The 19,838-nt window shown below is 47.2% G+C and overlaps 1 protein-coding gene across 1 annotated transcript in view; it reads left to right on the top strand.

Annotated features, from left to right (window-relative positions):
• PCSK2 (proprotein convertase subtilisin/kexin type 2) overlaps window positions 1-19,838 on the top strand; it is a 273,542-nt gene that overhangs the window by 246,964 nt on the left and 6,740 nt on the right. Inside the window, exons 9-11 of the mRNA XM_045445369.1 lie at window positions 4,319-4,534; window positions 6,777-6,877; window positions 13,589-13,816. Of these exons, the coding sequence (XP_045301325.1) occupies window positions 4,319-4,534; window positions 6,777-6,877; window positions 13,589-13,816 (545 nt within the window). The remainder of the gene's footprint in view (window positions 1-4,318; window positions 4,535-6,776; window positions 6,878-13,588; window positions 13,817-19,838) is intronic.

The raw sequence follows: 19,838 nt of genomic DNA on the forward strand, positions 1-19,838 counted from the left end.
GAAGTCAAGAATATGTTGAAAGGATTATACACCACGACCAAATGGGATTTATCCTTGGGATACAAGGATGGTTTGACATATGCAAATCAAAAAATGTAACTCAATCATATCAATAAAATGAAAGATAAAAGCCACATGATCATCTCAATAGATACTGAAAAAGCATTTAACAAAATACAGCATCCTTTCATGATATAAATCCTTGATAGATTAGATGTGGAAAAAACATAGCTTAACATAATAAAGGCCAGATACAATAAACCCACAGCTAACATTATACTCAATGGAGAAAATTTGAAAGGATTTCCTCTGAGATCAGGAACAAGACCAGGTTGCCTACTCTGCTCACTCCTACCCAATATAGTACTGGAAGTCCTAACTACAGCAGTTAGGTAAGACAAAAAAACAAAAAGCATGCAAATTGGAAAGGAAGAAGTAAAATTTTCACTATTTGATGATGATGTGTTCAGGGGCGCCTGGGTGGCTCAGTCGGTTGAGTGTCTGACTTCGGCTCAGGTCATGATCTCTCGGTCTGTGAGTTCAAGCCCCGCGTCGGGCTGGAGCCTGCTTTGGATTCTATGTCTCCCTCTCTCTCAGCCCCTCACCCACTCATGCTCTGTCTCTCTCTCTGTCAAAAATAAATAAACACTATGGGGCGCCTGGGTGGCTCAGTCGGTTGAGCGTCCGACTTCGGCTCAGGTCATGATCTCACAGCTCGTGAGTTCGAGCCCCGCGTCGGGCTCTGTGCTGACAGCTCAGAGCCTGGAGCTTGCTTCGGATTCTGTGTCCCACTCTCACTCTGCCCCTCCCTTACTCATGCTCTGTCTCTCTCAAGAATAAACAAAAAACATTAAAAAAAATTTATAAATGCACTTGCCTTCTTAAAAGAAAAGAAAAAGTCCTATAGGAGGGGAAGTGGAGGTGGAGAAGGGAATTCCAATGTAAAGGGTTGGGGCGAGTCTGACGGCCGGTCTACTATATGAGCATGTGCTACTGACAAAGGGTAGGAGAGCCCCAGCAGAGAGCCCACCCTCCAGGTCCAGCTCCCTCCTGCAGTGCAGACTGCTAACCCATCTCATCCAAGTCTCTAGCTGAGCCTCCCAACCCCATCTGGTCTTTGGTTCTCCTTTACCACGGAGTCTCTGGATAAAATTCCTTCTGTTGAACTACGTACAGCATTATTTGCCTGACTGAACCTTGATTGATACAGTGTATTGATTGGGATGTTAAATTTATAAGTTAACTTGGGGAAAATCGACATCTCTGCAATGCTTTCTTTCTGTCCAAGATCATCATGTGTTGATGTGTCTTTCCATTGGGTCAAATCTTCATGTGTCCCTCCATAGTCTTCAAAGCCTTCAAAGTCTTATTTAGTACTTAGCTCTTTTTTTTTTTTTCTTAGTTTCTTGGGTTTCTTTCTAAGTATTTTACCCTTCCTGTGGTTAGTATAAATGGTGCTTCACATCGAATTCAATAGGTTAATATGTAAAGTCCTTAGGGCAGTCCCTGGCATACAGTAAGTGCCATAGTAGTGCTTCTTCTGGTTATCATCTTAGTTTCTTTCATTGTATTCCGCAACAGCTTATTGTTGGAATATGGGTCACAGTTGTTCGGTCTGTTTCTGCCCAGCTCCCGTTCAGGAGCAGCTGGGGGCGGAACTAGATCTTGGGGCATCAATTAACAGGAAAGTAAGGTGTGCCAGCAACAGATCCATTCCATAACCAGGTCTCAGCTCTCTTATAGGTGCCCTTTTCCCAAGTATCTGTCCCCAGACTACTTGGGGACTATTTGGTCCTGATACCCAATCATTAGATGTAACTATTATTATATCATATAAACACACACACACACACACACACACCCCACATCTTAGAAAAAAACAAGGCTTACTATTGCTAGGAATCACAGTGGCAAGTCTTGTGGGCAAGTCTTACAGTCCAATACAAAACTAATGTTTGCTGCTTACTCCTCAGAAACAGGCTGACAGTTGTGCTCTGTGCAACAGTGGGCCAGGCCACATAACACACTGCCCCCAAACTCAGTAGTTTAAAACAACCACCATTTAAGTCCTGCTCATGGGTCTGCAGGTCAGCTGGGTTGTTCTGCTGATCTGGGCCAGCCTCGGCTCATGCCAGCTGGACTCACTCATGCATCTGTGGTCAGCTAGAAGGTGAACTACAGACCGGCTGGTCTGGAGTAGCCTCCCTCCTATGTCTGCCACTTGTGGGCTTGTCAGCTGGGATGGTAATCTGGGCTAAATCTGTCATCAACCAGCAGACCAACTCAGGTTTGTTCCATGGTACAAGAGAATTGAAGGATTCTTGAGACCTATGCTGGGAACTGACACAGCCTGACTTTCCACCATTTTCTGTTGGACAAAGCAAAGACAGGAAGCCAGCCAGATTCAAGGGGTGGGAAGTACACCTCTCCTTTTGGTGGGCAAGACTGCAAAGTCATATTGCAGAGGAGGCATGAATACAGAGAAGCCTGAAAAATTAGAGTCACAATCGTCTCCCAAAACCCTACAACACAGTGACAATGCTTCTAGCACCGATTACCTTTTAGCAAAGGTTGCTTGGTCTCACCAGCAGCCCATCTGTGGACTGATTCAGAGGAAAGTTCCACGTTTGGTGGGCTTCACCCATTTACCCTGATCCACAGCTGTCTCAATTTCATTGGGTGCCATTTCTTGACATTGAGCCCAAATCTGAGTCTGTCTGAGCATGTGATCCCCTGCACCAGCTGTAGGGATGATACACTTGCCCGTCTGTCCTGGTTTCTGAGAGCAGTTACTGACTTCGGTGGAGTTTTCCAGTATAGATTTTCCAAGACACTGTGACCGTTCTCAGCTGGTGGCTGAATAAATCTTTGTTGATGTATCGACTCAGTCAATCACAGGCTAATTAACTCCAAGTCCTGTTAGAAGCAATCAAAATGTCTTTTCTCGTTGCCAGGAGGCAGAGAGACCTTGGAGGTAATCTGGTTGTCTCTCTGCCTTCTGGCATCTCTGCCCTTAAGCCCCTGAGTCAGGACCATAGACCCCTGATGGCCACGCAGGGACAGACTTTCTCTGTCATAACATCCATATCTTCTGGTCCTGGGGGGTTACTGAGCTGCCCTGGGCCAAGCCATGAAGGAAGGGGGTGGGGGGTAGGGGCGGAGGCTGTGCACCTGCCCTTACCTCCCACACTGCATGGCTGATCTGCCCTGCCCACCTAGCCTGCAGGGAAACAGAGTACCCCCAGCCCTACTGCCCCCAGAGTCAGAACATAGGAAGCCAGAGGGGATGGGCACTCCTGGGTTGTGGAGGGAGAGAGAATACTCCTAGAAGACAAAGAACAGGAAAAGAAAAGGACAGGCAAATAAGAATGTGGTTGAACAGAAGAGCAGCATGAACTGTAGGGATTTATAGCTAAGCTTGCTGTTTATAACTAATTAGCACATAGTAATAACCATTGTGCATATTATGTGTTTAAAGTTATTTTTGTTCGTATAAAACTTTCTTCCTATATTTGGTGTTCCCTTACACAGGTAAAATGTCATATAATATTGTGTTTAAAAGAATTCTAGTATGATCCAACCAGGTAAATACACACACACACACACACACACACACACACAAGCTTGCACACATGCACGCACACACACACATATTTGATATGCAAGATTTATATATGTTGGAGTAAAATGTGTATTTTAAACTTAAAATATCTACGTATATATGTAAATGTATATATAAAATATATAACTAGAAAATCAGAGATATATAAGTATCTTTTACATCTTATAGAGCTAAGGATAAATATAAATGTACATTTACATTTTTGCTGGAAAAAAAAAAGTCTGAAAGGAGGAACAAGAATTGGGTGATAATGATGACCTGTAAGAGGGTTTTTCTTTCCTTTTTCTTTTCATATACTTTGATTTCTTACCATGAGGACGTACTACCTTTCTAGCTTTTTAAAAGCAATTTTCTTGTAAATTTTAAGGCGATTCTTCCAGCTTTTCTTACCGTGTTACCCCCAAGCTCAAACACTAAAGTCAGGTAACTTTTTGTATTGGATCCTTCGGACACAAGAAGGAGCATTCTCACAGCGCGCTGTGGGCAGGAGAGTGGTTTTCCAGGCACACAGAGCCGCTCACAGGTGCCGAGGAAACCTGGCTCGCCCAGGCAGGCCAGCTCCTCCCCGGGCCGGGGCCCCGCCCCCTCGTCCCCGGGCAGGGGCCCCGCCCCCTCGTCCCCGGCAGCCCGCACCACCTCCTCCCCCGCGGGGCGCGTGGGATCTGGTGGCCTCCCTCCCTGTGCCCCACCCCCCAGGGTCGAGGCGGCAAAGGCAGCATCTACGTGTGGGCCTCCGGGGACGGCGGCAGCTACGACGACTGTAACTGTGATGGCTACGCCTCCAGCATGTGGACCATCTCCATCAACTCGGCCATCAACGACGGCAGAACCGCCCTGTACGACGAGAGCTGCTCCTCCACCTTGGCCTCCACCTTCAGCAACGGGAGGAAGAGGAACCCTGAGGCCGGCGTGGTGAGTGCAGCCCCGGGCCCTCGGTGAGGCGGTGAAGTGCACAGCAGCTATGGGACGTCAGGTACAGAGGGACGTCATGCGTCACCACTGTGTGACTTCATGGGAAGAAGGGGATCTCCCCTCCTACCCTCAAAGAGTCAGCGCACCTGTCGAGGCTCTAGAGATCCGTTGTCTTTCAGGGCAGGTAATGCTTTGTTATCAAGGTAGAGCCATACGGTGTGCAAGTCGGAAGCAAGAACTGTGCTTCCTTTCCAGCATATTTTCCATAGGTTGTCTTTCTTGTTTATTGTTTTGCCTTACAAATAATGACAAACTCTGATGATCAAAAAGTTGCCGCAGCACACCACTTATAAGGAGAACTAATATTAAGAAGTAGCGCATCGGGGCACCAGGGGGGCTCAGTCACTGGAGCCTTGACTCTTGATTTCGGCTCAGGTCATGATTCCAGGGTTGTGGGAGAGAGTCCAGGGGCAGACTCTGCCTTGAGCGTGGAACCTGCTTAGGATTCTCTGTCTGCCTCTGCCCTTCTTCCCCACTCGCGAGCGCTCTCGCGCTCTCTCTGTCCCCCTCTCTTAAAAAAAAAAAAAAAAGAAAAAGAAAAGAAAAGAACTGAGGCATCACACCATCTGAGCCAAGAGCCCATCCATTTATTACAGTAATTAAAAAATAGTAGGTCCATAAGCCCTCCAAAATCGGGCACACACGTGTTTTCTCAAGGGCAAGAACAATGGTTTTCATTCTATTTTAAAATATGTCCATAATTGAGGGAATAAAAGATTAAGCATCCCAAAGTTAGATTACTTATTGCACTTTTCTGAGCAGTCCTTCCTTCCTGGGCAGCTAGGTAACATGGTGAATTTTCCAAATCCCTTTAAAATCTAATCGGTAGAGCATAATGAGCCTTTTTGGATCTCTTCCTCTCTCTGGGTATTTCACTCACATATCAACCTTTCCTCAGACCCCCAAGCCCGGAATTTGGTTGGTGATTCAGTAGTTCTGCTGAGCTCCATTTTGACTGGCCACCCACCTCACCTCTCCTGGGAGCCAAGAGATCCCTTTATGGAAGGGACACAGACCTTACCTGCCTCCTTCCTTGAGCCCTCCTGAGCTCCCCCTTGGTCTTGGGGAGCCAGCAAGTATGCCTGCTCCTCCCAAGCAGAAGAAGGCTTCAGCCTCTCCTATCCTAGGAGAGCTATATGGGCAGAAAGGGAGAAGAGCAGAGCAGAAAGGAAGTGAGGGAGGCCGCAATCCTGTTCTGCTTGTGATGCTTCACTCCTCCACCCCCCTCCCCACCAGAAGGTGTCCCTCCCTACCCCAATGGTGTCACTTTGTCCTCAACCTTGTCTATGACTCTCTTTCTTCTTGGGCCCGGGAAGGGCCTTGAGTTCACTCTGAATATTGTAACTTTCCCCCAATAGATGCCTTTAAACTCCCCTGACACTTTGTACCTCAAGCTAATAGGCCTTTCTGAGGACCCTACAGACAAACAGAGGAAGGAGAAGTCCTGTGGTGTATACATGATCTTAATGAACCCCCTGGCTTTCACCCTGGCTCATTGAAAATGCGCAGTTTTTTTCTTCTTCGTGTAAGTCCTTTAAAACCTGATGGATCAGTCTCCCCACTTAAGAATTCTGGAAGTGATTTCTCACACATCCGTTATCGTGGCTCCATGTGTCCCAGCATCTCCTCATGGGATCTAGAGAAACATCTTCTTTTTACTGGCCTGTCCTTCTAGGCGAACTTTAGCCCAGCGTGTTTATTCCTCCCTCTTTGGAAATGCCACCCTTTCCTTTCTGAAGGGGCACAAATGACACTGTGAGCTTGGGTTTTCCCAACTGATCCCAGGGCAACGATACTCATGGTTGCACTGACTTGGAGGTAGTATTGACTTGTCAACTTTTCACCTATAGATTTTCCTGCCAGGACCCAGGAAACAGATGTCTCTCTAGTCTCTGGAATAACTGCAAATATGCCTCTCTGAACAACTGACTTCTTTTTATCTTGTGAGCACTCAGACTGGCACGGGTTGTTCCTTTTTGCATGGGCTACTAGGAAGCTTGAATAAAAGTACGGCAAGATAGATAGATAGATAGATAGATGCTAGCTTATCCTTACCTTCGGCTTAATCTTCAGAACAAGGTAGAACTTAAATAAAAGAAATAGACAACCCTCTGCCTCATGTTATTTTGGGGTTCAAACTAGCGTGACTTATTCACTCATGATTGAATATCTTCCCTTCCAGGCAACCACAGATTTGTATGGCAACTGCACTCTGAGGCATTCTGGGACATCCGCGGCTGCCCCCGAGGCAGCTGGAGTGTTTGCACTGGCTTTAGAGGCTAAGTATGTTTCCGTCTCGGGGCCAAGGGTGGACTAACATTTGTCTTTCTACCCAATACCAAGTGTCTATGGAGGCAAAAGTGGGTGTGAGAGTGTTGAAGAGTCAGGGCCAATGGACTGTGATGGACATTTCTGAATGAACCACGGGCCCTAAGTGATACACACATACACACACATTCCACAAACAACATCCTTAGGAAAGCACAATACCCCGACACTCCATAGTGCATATCAGCTGCTTACTCAGATACCAAGTAGGGGCAGGTAGATATTTCTTTGTGAAAACCATCTGGATCCTTTGACTGTTTTACTTCCATAATACCATCAGCTAAATGAAAGAAAACTATTGCCAAACTAGTATCTAGCAAAGCATTTCAGAACATGTGGTAATCAGGATGCCCGCAGTGAAGATTCATTAGCTTATAAGGCGAATTCACTTTTAACACTGAGACGAGGTGGGCAGAATCACACAATGTAGACCAGGAAATGGGCTTTACTAGGAAACCTTCCGAGCTACAGGTAGGAGGAGATTATCTTCTCTTTTCTCACCATCCCACGGAGAGGCTGCATATTGCTGTTGCTGGACACACTTGGATTTGATCCCCAACAGAGTTTCCTACCCACCCACTACTCTGAGAGCTGAACATGTGGTCTCAGGCATCACCTGTGTGGTGTGATTGCAGATGCCCACGCTGTGGGGAGTTGTTCAAGAATGCAGCACCAGCAACTTGTGAGAGGTTGGATTCAGGTCCCTGGGGAAGGGGCGTTGAGTTCCCATCCTTGTCAGTCGTTGCTAGGCAACCGGAGCTTCTAGCGTCAATCCCCAGGCAGCTCTCCTCGTCTCTCTCCATGTATACAGTGTGCTTTCAGACTTGCAAAGAAGCTAAGCGTTGATTCCTGGATAGGAAAGGACTTTGAAAGATTATCTAGTCCAACACTCTGTCTTTAAGCAGAAAAGGCGTAATTGCCTTCCTTTTACAGATAAGGCCCCCAACTGGGAGTGACTCCTTTCATTGGATCAGGCCAAACTCTGATTTTTCTAGCATAAATCAGGTGGAAATTTTAGGATTCCAGGAGACACTGATTGAAGTGTTCCTATGAAGCGCAGAAACCAAAACTTGCTTCGTATGTGCATTTCCTGAAGATGAAACTGTTTATCTCAAGGCCTGTCAGGCCCCGGTGTCTGAGCTGGCTTTGCTCACTCCAGGCGGGAGCAGACAAACAGTGGGAGCCTGCTGGCTGCCACTGAGCCTTGAAGAGAACAGGGAGCGGGGGTGCTCCAAAACAGAGAAGGGGTTTCTGGTCACCCTTTCCATCTAAGAGGACAGAACTTGACTCAAAGTCGCCTTGCATTTTGGCAAGCAAAGAGTCAGTTGCCCAGGCCTCTGTGCATACAAAAGGACAACCTAAATACATCAATATAATGGAACAAGGCTGCTGGATCTCTAAACGGGTTCATGGGCTGTGCGCCCATCATTCGCCATTCTTTAACACCCTTGCAGATAGCCTTACAGAAAAGGCATCACCACCTGGGCACACTTTGTTTTGGAGCAATGGTTTTAAATCTCTGTTGCCATAAAGAGGAAAAAAGTGATCCTTGCCAGTGGTGGTTCAAGCCCATCCTAGGAGCTAGTCCTAATATTCCCGAGAACACCAACTGCCTGAGGTTGGGTCCACACCCTGAGACAGAAGTTGGTGGCAAGCAATTTATTAAGAAAGGGCTCTCGGGAGAAACCAGGATAAAGTAGAGGAAGCAGGTTGAGGATGAGGAAGAATCCAAGTAAGGATGCAATTTCAGAAGTTTCAGCCTCAGCCTGATCCCATGGGGAGCTCTGGCGTGTAAATTATGCCTCAGAGTATGTTCTCCCTCAGGGCAAGGATGCTGGCCTGCCATGTCCTGGTGGTGGCCAGTCACTGGCTGAGAGCCATGCCTGGGAAGGAATCTCCAAGGCTCCTCTGGCTTTCTGCACCTGTCGGCAAAGCAGCTCCAGTAGCCAGCAGTTAAAACCACTGGTCAGAACAAAATAGCCCCAGGAGATCATCCAGGGGGAGGAGCTGGGAAAGCCCCTCCATGAACAGTTCCTGCAACTCATCTCTCTTTATTGTGAGATGAGACAACTGGGGGACCTTGGTGACCCCCAGTTGTGTCAACAGCAGTCGAGGGCTGTTTGCCACCCAGGGGTCCAATAAGAAAGCTTTTCCAAAGCAGTTTGCATGCAATAAACAAATTATCCTACGTAAATGTATGCCCATCAGGACCCATGAAAGGGGAACAACTACCCCCCAGGACTCCAGGGGAAAAAAGGGAAGCCATTATTCCTCTGTCCTGCCCAGTCATTACTTCAATAATGTACTTTTCTGCCAATATGCTTGAAAACGGCTTCTTGAGTCACAGGGAATATTGTTCACATTTCCCAGTGTGACCAACAGTAGAAAAAACTCCAAATGATTTCTTTGGGCGGGGGGTGACTGCCAGCTACAAATATTTTGCATTCTCTCCATGACCCAGGGCTTTCTGTGTGGCTCGAGAAGGCTGAGCTGGGTTTGAGGGGTAGGTCATAGAGAGGTAATTTTTTGGCTTGATGGAACCATCTGTGGTAACATGGCCCACATATTGACTAAAGTTTCCAAAACTGACCTTCCAGAAGATGGATTTTTTTTTTCATGTAAACTCTTAATCGAAGCGTAAGAGACACAGAGAAAAGTGCACAAATATTAGATACAGCTCAGTGACTTCTTACAAAGCTAACAGACCCCTGTTAACCAGCATCCAGATCAAGAAACAGACGATTACCTAAGTACCAGTATATGCTCTTTTGCTTCATAGTATGTCTGAGAGATTCCTCCATACTGTCGTGTGTGGTTATGGGTCATTCATCCTCATTGTTAATTACCCCACTGCATAAGTGAATACTTGGGTTGTTTCCAGGTGGGGGCTATTATGAGTCATATTGCTGTGAATATTCTTACATATTCATTCTTTCGGTGAACATATGAATGCATTTCTGTTGGGTGCATACCAGGCACTCAAAATGCTGAGTCACGGGATATACATATGTGCTGTGCTAGTAGATACCCCCAAACAGTTTTTCAAAGTTTTTCCAAATAGCCATTGACGCTCGCTCAGGCAGTATGAGTTAACAGTGGCCCCACATCCTTGCCAACACTTGGTATTGCCAGCCTTCCACACTTTAGCCATTCTTATGACTGTTCAGTAGAATTGTACTCTACTTCTAATTTGCATTTCCCTGATAACTGGTAATGTTGAGCACTGGATGGAATTTTGAAAACAATAGATTCCCACATCTCAACCAAGAGTCACCAAATACAAATCTCTGGGGTTATGGATGGCCCAGGGGTTTGTCTTTTCAAGCGCTGTTCCAGGGACTCTGTAAGTAGCCAGCCTGTGGAAGCTCCGTGGCCTGGGCATGCAGTAAAGCAAGAGCTCCATGAACCTATGAATCAGGATATACTGTTGTTTGCCAGGTGACCATCTGGACTCTGCCTCTGACTGGGTCAAGATTGGAAACAGAAAATCCCAATGACAGTAGTTAAACTGAGACAGGGTTTTATTTTTCTGCCATGTGAAAGATGAAACAGAGGTAAGGAGCCCAGGGCTACTTTGAGGGTGCCCCTGGGATGTGGGGAATCCAGCTCTTCCTAGATTTCTACTCTTCCACTTTCATGTTCTCCAGATGCTGCTGGAGCTCCAGCCATCACGCTGATATTTCAGATAGAAAAAACTGGAAGAGCAAAGGGACAAGAGATACCCACCATCGGAGTCAGCCTCGCCTAAAGTTTTTTCTGAAAAGCCTCACCCAGTGGCTTTTGCTTATTTCTCATTGACCAGAACTGTCACATGACCACCCCAGACTGCAGAGGAGGCTGGGAACTATAGCTTTGTAGCTGGTAACGTTGCTGTTCTGAATAAAATTGAGGTTCTCTTAAAAAGGAACAGGGAGGGTAGATATGAGGGAGACAATAGCTATGTCCTCCAGTCTCCCGGTATCTACATGGGGCAATCATTTACCACCTCTGGATCTCTGTTGTCTTACCTTAAAAATATAGAAAGGGCACTGAGGCAGGAATCTACATCTGTCACTAGTCCCCACGTGATTCTGATGTAGGAGACTTGAGGACCAGAGTCTGAAGCCCCCTAGATGGGATAACACATCGGCTCCACTGTTGGTTTTCTTGGTATTAAGAGCTCCCCCATCATGGCAGCCCTCCCTTTTTAAACACTGAGTTATCGGTCTTTCCTGCTGGGCTGTAGCCTCTGAGAGAACAGGGAGCTTCCTACAACAGGCCCACTACTATCACAGTGCCTAGAGCTGGTATACACTCAGTGAACCTTCATAGAATCGCTTCATTGTGCAGGACCTTTCCATATACCTGTGCCTTATTTTCCCAACCATTATATAAAATATTTTTCATGTTATTTGTCCTATTACACTGTTCACAGTGACCTTTATATTGTAGATCATCTGTAAATTTACTATTTTTTATTATTTGATAAGCATAGCCTACAATTCTTGAGCTACCATGGTAGGAATAAAGCTTAAAGCAGATGGAAGAAATACTGTTTTGCACAATAGTGTATTCTGTCAATTCTGAAAGTGTTCAGAAGGGGGAATCATGAGGGACTGAGTTTTACCTCTCAGGTATGCATAAATGGCTGGCCAGTGTCACAAACTCCGTTACATAAGAGTATGGTCTATCTGGTTTATTCTAGAAGTGAGAAGATCTTTGTTCTGATGCATTCTCTCTATTTCTCATGGACTCCATGAGAATAAATCTGTGGAGAAATATCTAACGAGCTCTCCAAGCTCCAGGAACCATTGCATGTTTTTGTGGCAGAACCCCCAGCAAAGATGGGCGATAATCCACCTGCCAGCCTGCCCTCAGATCATCTCGAGACCACCAGCTCCTCATTTATCAACACTTCTGTTTTTAATTAATTCAGAATCTCATTCCACCAAAACACTGAGCTTTTAGCCATAATCAACTTCTGGAAGTTTCACCCCATTCACCTGGGTCCTGGGAACCATATCAAGATATGTTCATAAATTTCCCAAATAAGCAGTGACCTTCCTTGAAACTTTCTCCTTAATAGCTGAAGGTCTGCATTGCAAGAGTACATGAATCATTGGCATATTTTGGCTCTGACTCAAGGCTTTGAACCAATGAACGCTGCATGTATTGAAATCAAATGAGTTATGTTTTTCCTGGTCTTTTGAATTATTTGACTTCTAAAGAGAACCACAGTGCAGGGTTTTTCCAACTTTTTGATTATGACTCTCAGGAATAAATTTTGCATAGCAACCCAACACCACACACACATACACAGTTCCAAGAAAAATAGTTTCCCGTAGTACATGCTAATGCACGCTCTTACTCTTTTCTGTTCTGTTCTGTTCACTTTTTAATGATAGTCCCATTCATTAAGTCACGGGTCTTCAAGCCTAGCTGTCTACTAGAATTGGCCTGGGAAGTGTTAACAATTTCCAAAGCCTGAGTCTAACTCCCAGAGATTCTGATTTAATTGGTCTGAGATGTGGCCTAAGCAATGGGATTTGAAATGTCACACCAGAAGATTTTAATGTGCAGCCCACATAGATAATCTGTGCAGTTAAGTTGCTTTCTTGGCCCACAGATGGGTCTGACTCGCCCTTTGAAAAACACAGGCAGTGAGTTATATTAGACACTGATTTCCAAAGACAGTAGCGTCTGCAAGCAGATGTGCTTATTCACCGGACAAACAGCGTACAAAGGACTGCTGTCCTGGGCCCGGGGGACACGAATATGCTGAAGATACCATCTCTGCCCTTGAAGAAATGACAGCCTCATTTGCACAAATGGAACATATCCATGGAGCCAACGCCCAGATCAAGAAGCAGAGCACTGCCTTCACCCAGAAGCTCCCTTGTGTCACCTTCCAGCGCCCCCTCCAAGACTAACCACTAACCTGACTTCTAACAGCACAGATTACTTGGGTCTGTTTTGATACTTTAAACAAAAGAAATAGTATACAGTATGTTCTCTTCTGTGTCTGGCTTCATTAGGGTGACATTCCATTTGACAGATTCATCTGTATTATTCGGCGTAGCTATAGTTCATTCGTTCTCATTGTAGGACAGTATTTCACATCCAATAAATACACCTCAGTTGGCTTATTCATTTTATTGTGGCTGGGTATTTGGGGCTTTGTTGTTTGGGCCTGTGAACGTTCCAGTACATGTCAGGTGGATATATACACACATTTTGGGGGGGATGCATACCTAGGAATGGAACTTCTGGGCCATAGCTTGGACACTGGGACAACATGAGAAGATACAGCCAAATGGTTTTCCAAAGTATCAGCAGCAAGTTACAATCCCATGTGCAAAGTATGTGGGCTCCAGTGGCTTCACATCTTTGCCAGTACTTAGTATTGTCAGTCTTTTTCATTTCAGCCATTCCAGTGTGTGTTAGAATGTGCATTTGAAGTAAATTTATTTAAGTAAGAAAGACAAGATGTTTAAATGTAGATATATAATGGCTCTAGATGGTGCATGGAAATCCTCCCTTCGCGGTTCATAGATGTTCCAAATCCTACAAAGGATATATGTGCTTAGTCATTCTCTCTCTCTCTCTCTCTCTCTCTCTCTCTCTCTCTCTTGCCTTGTGCCCTCCCCCTTACCCTTGTTCTCAAATCTCTCTGCCTCTGGTATCCAGCCTGGGTCTGACCTGGAGAGACATACAGCATCTGACTGTGCTTACCTCCAAACGGAACCAGCTTCACGACGAGGTCCATCAATGGCGGAGGAATGGGGTTGGCCTGGAGTTTAATCACCTCTTTGGCTACGGGGTCCTTGATGCAGGCGCCATGGTGAAAATGGCTAAAGACTGGAAAACTGTGCCCGAGAGATTCCACTGTGTAGGAGGCTCCGTGCAGGACCCTGAGTAAGTGGGGGGTGGCAGTTGCATGTTGAAAACACCCCAGAGGTGGTGCTGTGGCATTGGCAACAATCTCAGATTCCCTCTCTGTCTGCTTGAGATACACTGGATTTGATTCAGGGACAACCAGCTTCCAGGCAGAGCTATAGAGCTGCACAAGCTCAGGAACCCCATGTACGTAGAACACAGTTAGGTGACTCTGAACCCGTGCTTTTAGGTGTGATCCTTTATCGTTTCACTGGCTTATAACATTATTTTTAAGTGCACAAGTCAACCAGTGTAACTGGGTCCCAGATCACTAAATAGACCATGACCGTGACCAATATCTCAGAAGTCCCTCGTGTCCCCTTCCATCATGGCCTCCCCAAGAGTAACCACTATTCTTCTAACTCCATAGATTATTTGGCCTGTTTTATACTTAATATACATGAAATGAGACACTGTCTTCTCCTTTATATCTGGATTCTTTAACTCAGAATGATTCATCCATGTTTAGCGTACTTGTAGTTGGTTTATTCTCGTGGCTAAACAATGTTCTGTTATGTGACTATAACACAATTTTCTTATTCGTTCTATTGGTGAGGCGGCATAAGGACTTGATTTGATTCTGAGTGAGGTAGATAGCCATTTGGAGGGATTTGAGTGAGGAGTTCCCCACACAGAAACCACCAGTCTGGTCACCTGCACCTACGTCCCTTTTAACTTCCAATTACAGCAAGAGGATTGGATAATAAGGACCCCTTGTATTTAATTTCTCTCCTCGTTGATTCGTCAGTAAGATGAAAGTAGCAATTCTTATCATTATTTTCTTTAATGGAGGCATTGTTTACATACAGTGAAACGCACAGAACTTAAATGTATTATTTGGGTTTTGATGTATACATCTAGGTAGCCACCACCCGATCACATGATGGAACATTCCATCACCCTAGAAGGATTCCTCGTGCCCCCTTCCGGTTCATCCCCACGTCCTATACACAACCATTTTCGTTCCTGTCCCTATAGATTAGCTTTACCACTTCTTGGACTTTATCTAACTAGAATCACATGATAGTGTGATGTGTCCAGTTTCTTTGACTCAATATTATGTTGATGAGATCCACCCCAGTGCTCATGTGCAGTAGTGACTCCTTCACTCTCATTGTTGTGCAGTGTTCCATTCTGAAAACACACCTGTGATTATGTCATTTAAATAGTGCTAAAACCCATCCCTCTAACCACCCACCCTGGCCTCATTTCTGTCGATCATCTGAGTTTGGTCAGAGTGAGACGCTCAGAGCACATCCTCCCTCTCTTTTCACCCTCGGTCCTAGATCCTCTGCAGATTTGTAGTCAGTTACGCAGACCTAGACTCCAATCTTGATTTCACCAACCTGGGACAATACTTTTGACCTCCCTGAGCATCTCTTTTAGCAATCCTCAATCTTTGTACCTTGGCCCCTTTGCCAGGACAGTGAAGTCTACGGACCCCATCTCAGCACGATGTTTTTAGATGCACTAGATAAAATACATAGGACTACAAAGAAAGGAAGCCAATGATATTGAAAACTAGGTATAAAAATTTGTTGAAAAACAAATTCGTGATGAAGTAATGTATGTCCTTTCTCTCATCAACACATTACGTAAAAAGCTCTTAGTGGCAGAAGTCTAATGCAAGTCTAATGGCCACGATCATTTCAGAGCAGCAATGATAACCAAAATGCTACTCGAAGATACTGTCGGTAATTGTAATGGGATATGACCATCTCTGGGCTCTTGGATGGCAGACTCTGAGGAAGTGCTGATACCACTCCGGCATGTGGAAAAACTACATTGTCCTTACAAGTTAGTGCAAATTAATATGTAGGGGGTTCTGCCATCTAAAGTCTTATACCCCCTGAATTCCCTCCTTATTTCCCAAAGCAAAACCTCCTTCTCTCTTTCCTCACCAGGCTGCTAGGAGACCTTAATAAGACAACAGACATAATGCTGGCACATAGTAGGCACTCAGTAAATGTAACTTTCCCATTCCCTCTCATCTGTGACTTTGGACACTCCTAGTTCACACTGTGGGAAAAGGAAAGATCATAATGTAGAATTTTAGATGCCATAATTGTCTGATTCCTATATGAATTCAAAGTTGTGACCTACACTGTCCTCCCAACATCCCAACCACTGTTGGTTGAGCCACCGTCCTCACTGTTCATTCTCTGGACCCCCAGAAAATGGCACTAAGTGGACATTGTATCGTCCATGACCAGTCCATGATCTCCTAAGCAGAGCTCTCGCCAGCACTAGGTGGAAAAGTAAAGCATCAGCCCAAGTCCTTTCTCTAATAGCTTTTTTTTAAATGTTTATTTATTTTTGAGAGAGAGAGACAGGGTGCAAACAGGGGAGGGGCAGAGAGAGAGAGGGAATCCAAAGCGCGTTCAGGGCTCCGAGCTGTCAGCATGGAGCCTGACATGTGGCTCGAACCCACGAACCTTGAGATCATGACCTGAGCCGAAGTCGGATGCTTAACGGACTGAGCCACCCAGGTGCCCCACTAATAACTTTTTTTAAACAGAGCTGCATAAGCCCCACTTGACATGCTAGTAAAAAACAGCTGCTCCTGCAGCCTTCCTATCAGTTTTCCCAAGGCTGTAAGGAATTAACTTTCACTGGGCACTTACTGTGTGCTTTTACACCCACCTGAGCTATCTAGCCACCCCGTTGAGGGTGTGTCCTACCTCACACACCCGGGGTATGAGTATTTTGCTGGATGGACAGCAAAGTGGTCCCATGTTGTGCCTCAGAGAGAAGCACCTCCTAGGTGGCTGGGGTGAGGCCTTTGACCTACACTATTTGTATTTAATCCTGGTTGAGTCCAGGAGGTATGTGCCATCACTGTTACCTCTTCACGAGGCGGGGAGGGAGGAAGAGGCGGGGAGGCGGATGCAGAAAGCACAAAAAGTGTGCTCAAGGTCACAGAGGTCTAACCGAGACTTGAAACAAAGCCCATCTGAATGTAACCCCTCGGCTTGTCTCATTATATGACATTGGCCTTAGGGAGCTCCTACTGTGCGCTCGGGCCCTACATTAGGTGATACATCAGACCGCCCTGCTGGCAGCTGGGGAGTGCCATTACATGTGAGAAGAGGCTCAGAAAGGTTAAGGGCACACCAAAGAACACCTAGCTCTTGAGCCCCAAACTGGGATTTGAACCCAGGCACTCCGATGCCAGAACTCCATCGCTTGAGGAGCCTTTCCGTGTATCTCAGCAACCCCCTGCTGGAGGAGGTGAGGCCCAGCAGATAGCAGAAGGGCCGGGGGGGGCTTCCTCTAGTAAAACCTTCCTTGGGGTGGGGACTCTGAAACACCCACCTAGAGGGTGGGCCCCCTCCCCAAACTCCGTAACTGCCCTCCTGGAGTCCTTGTCTCTGCCAGAGACTACAAACAGGGTGACAGAACGGAGACCAGACTGGGAACCACTGTCCAAATGGGGAAGGGAAGGGTAAATCCAAAGGAAACATTCAACGGGCCTTGACCGCTGTGCTGCCCTTGTTCGAGTTCGGAACACTCTTTGCGTGACTCAGAAGGCCCAGAAGGCTGGTACCATGGTGAAGCTGTTCTGTATCTGAGCGTCCAGTACAATAGCTCGTGGCTAGGGAGCGCTGGAAATGTGGCTCGTGTGCCTGGGAACCAAAGTTTCCATCGGGCCCAATTTCAGTTCATTTCAGTCTCAGTGGCCTCATGTGGCAGGCGGCCTCCATCTTGGACAGCTCAGCCCCGACGCCCATCTGGTCGTTATGCCATCACAGTAAGGCTGCTAAAGAACGCGCACAGAACCCGAAGTGTACATCAGATAATAACCCCGCGAAGGGGTGTCCAGAAGTCCAGCCTGAAGGAAAGCCGACCCAGTCTCACAGCCTGTGCCTCTCCCAGGGTCCCCTGCGCTACGGTCCACCGCTTGCTCCCCCCACACATGGCCTGCAGGACACTCCAGCAGCCCAGACGGCTGCCTGAGGCGGTCCTGGGAGAGGGCGGGCTCAGAAGAGCTACTCTCAGACAGTCGCCGAGGCTGCGGCTTTTCTCCCACCGCCTCATTTCATCACAGGAGGCTGCAGGGGTAGTCTCATCTACAGGTGAGAGGGCAGGAGGCTCAGGAAGAGAAAGTAAATCGTTCTGGTTCGCAGAACCAGTAACTCCAACGTCTGTCAAAGCCCTGCGCCTGGAACCTCCTTCCCTTGTTGCACAGAGGGAAAGGTTTGCAGAAAGGGACTTCCCAAGAGGGAGAAAGGCTTATGGTGTTTGCTCCTTTACAGCTCAGGCAGCAGCAGGTAGGGGCCAAGACGTCCCCACGGCCATGCCAGGAAGGCATTGTCCACAGTTAGCTCCGCCCACAATTAACAGAAAGGTGGCCGGGTTGCAGAGGAATGGTCAGCTTAGTCCGGGTACACGTTGATAGCAGGCCTTGTTTTCTGAGCACTCTCCGGACAAGGATGGATCCCTCGTGATCCCCCAGCTCTGTGCGTTTGTGAGGCCGGGGGGGAGGGAGGAGAGCGAGGCAGAGAACGCAGGCTGTGATGAAGGACAGTTTATCTCAGTTTCTCAGTATGCATAGCATTCTGTCGTGATCCACATAAATGTTGAATTTGGAGCCAGAGGCGGTAAGTCTATCATGTTCCAGTTAGAGGATCTGGGGCCCAGAGATGTGACGGGCCCAGCAGCTCCCAACCAGCTCGGAACTTTACCCCATATCGGCAGCCTGGTGTTAAATGAAAGGACACTGGAAAGCCATTTCAGCACTGACTCAGCGGGGCCCTCCTCAGGACAGGAACCTAGTCTGTCTTGTTTGCTGGTGTGGCCTCAGTGCCTGGAAGGGTGCCCGGTGCCCAGCAGTCACGTGGCAAATATTGTTTGAATGCATGAATGTTCGGCCAGCAGTACTGGCTAAACGCTGGCGGGAGGACCCGCTCTCCAGCCAGAGGAATGGGGGAAGGAGGCCCCAGCCTTGTTGGAAGGACTCTGCGTCCCCTGGCACCTTTTGCACTGCCATCCACCCCACACCTGACTTTGTTCTCAGGTGCACGTGGGTGAGATCTAGGGCAGATGTGCTTTTTTGTTGTTGTTGTTTTTATTTTTTAACATTTGTTCATTTTTCGAGAGACGGAGAGAAACAGAGCATGAGCGGGAGAGAGACAGGGAGGCACAGAATCCGAGGCAGGCTCCAGGCGCCGAGCTGTCAGCCCAAAACCCGATGCGGGGCTCGAACCCATGAACCGTGAGATCATGACACGAGCCGAAGACGGAGGCTCAACCAACTGAGCCACCCCGGTGCCCCAGATGTACTTTTTGCGAAACTCAGACGGTGGTACAGGTTGGTCCTTAGGGCAGCGCCCAGGCCTCTGTGCTACTGCCAGAAAAGGCCTTGGTCACCATGAATCACTCTCCTGAGGGGCTGGGACAGAGGCATCTATAGCCACTTGCTCTGACGTGTGGGGCTCACAGAAACAGCCCCTGAGTGGGCCAAGTGCCAACTATCAGGTCTGTGGGTTTCCTCAGCATTAATCTTCCCAGGGAAGCAGTCAATTTGAAAAGCAATTTTCTAAAGAGACTTTATCAGCAAAGTCAGTGGGGAGGGTGTGCAACTAAAATTAGAAGGAAAAATACAACTGGCCTGAGTGTCTGCACCCAGCCAGCCGCGTGCAGTGAGCAGAGCAAACCCAGGCCCGCTTGCCGGCCAGCGGTAGCCGCGCGTACTCTGAGGGCAGAAGCACAGGCTGTCCCCGCCCTTCCCTGCACCCACCCAAGAGATCTGTCTGCTCGGCTCCTTCAAGGCTGTGGCAAACTTGGAATTTTAAGTGAATTTGGAAGTAGATGTTAAAACCTGACGTGAATGCCAGAAGCAGCACGGGGGAGGGAGAGAGAAGCACGTACCTGGCCATGAACCAGCGGTGGGACCTGTCACTGCCGAGCTGCAGTGTCTTCCTGTGTGAGGAATGCCCACCTGTTGAGTGTTTTTCTGTGCCTGCCACGGAGCGGACATCTTAGACACCCAAGAAAGGAC

Source organism: Leopardus geoffroyi, chromosome A3, assembly GCF_018350155.1.
Source record: "Leopardus geoffroyi isolate Oge1 chromosome A3, O.geoffroyi_Oge1_pat1.0, whole genome shotgun sequence".
Lineage (NCBI taxonomy): Eukaryota > Metazoa > Chordata > Mammalia > Carnivora > Felidae > Leopardus > Leopardus geoffroyi.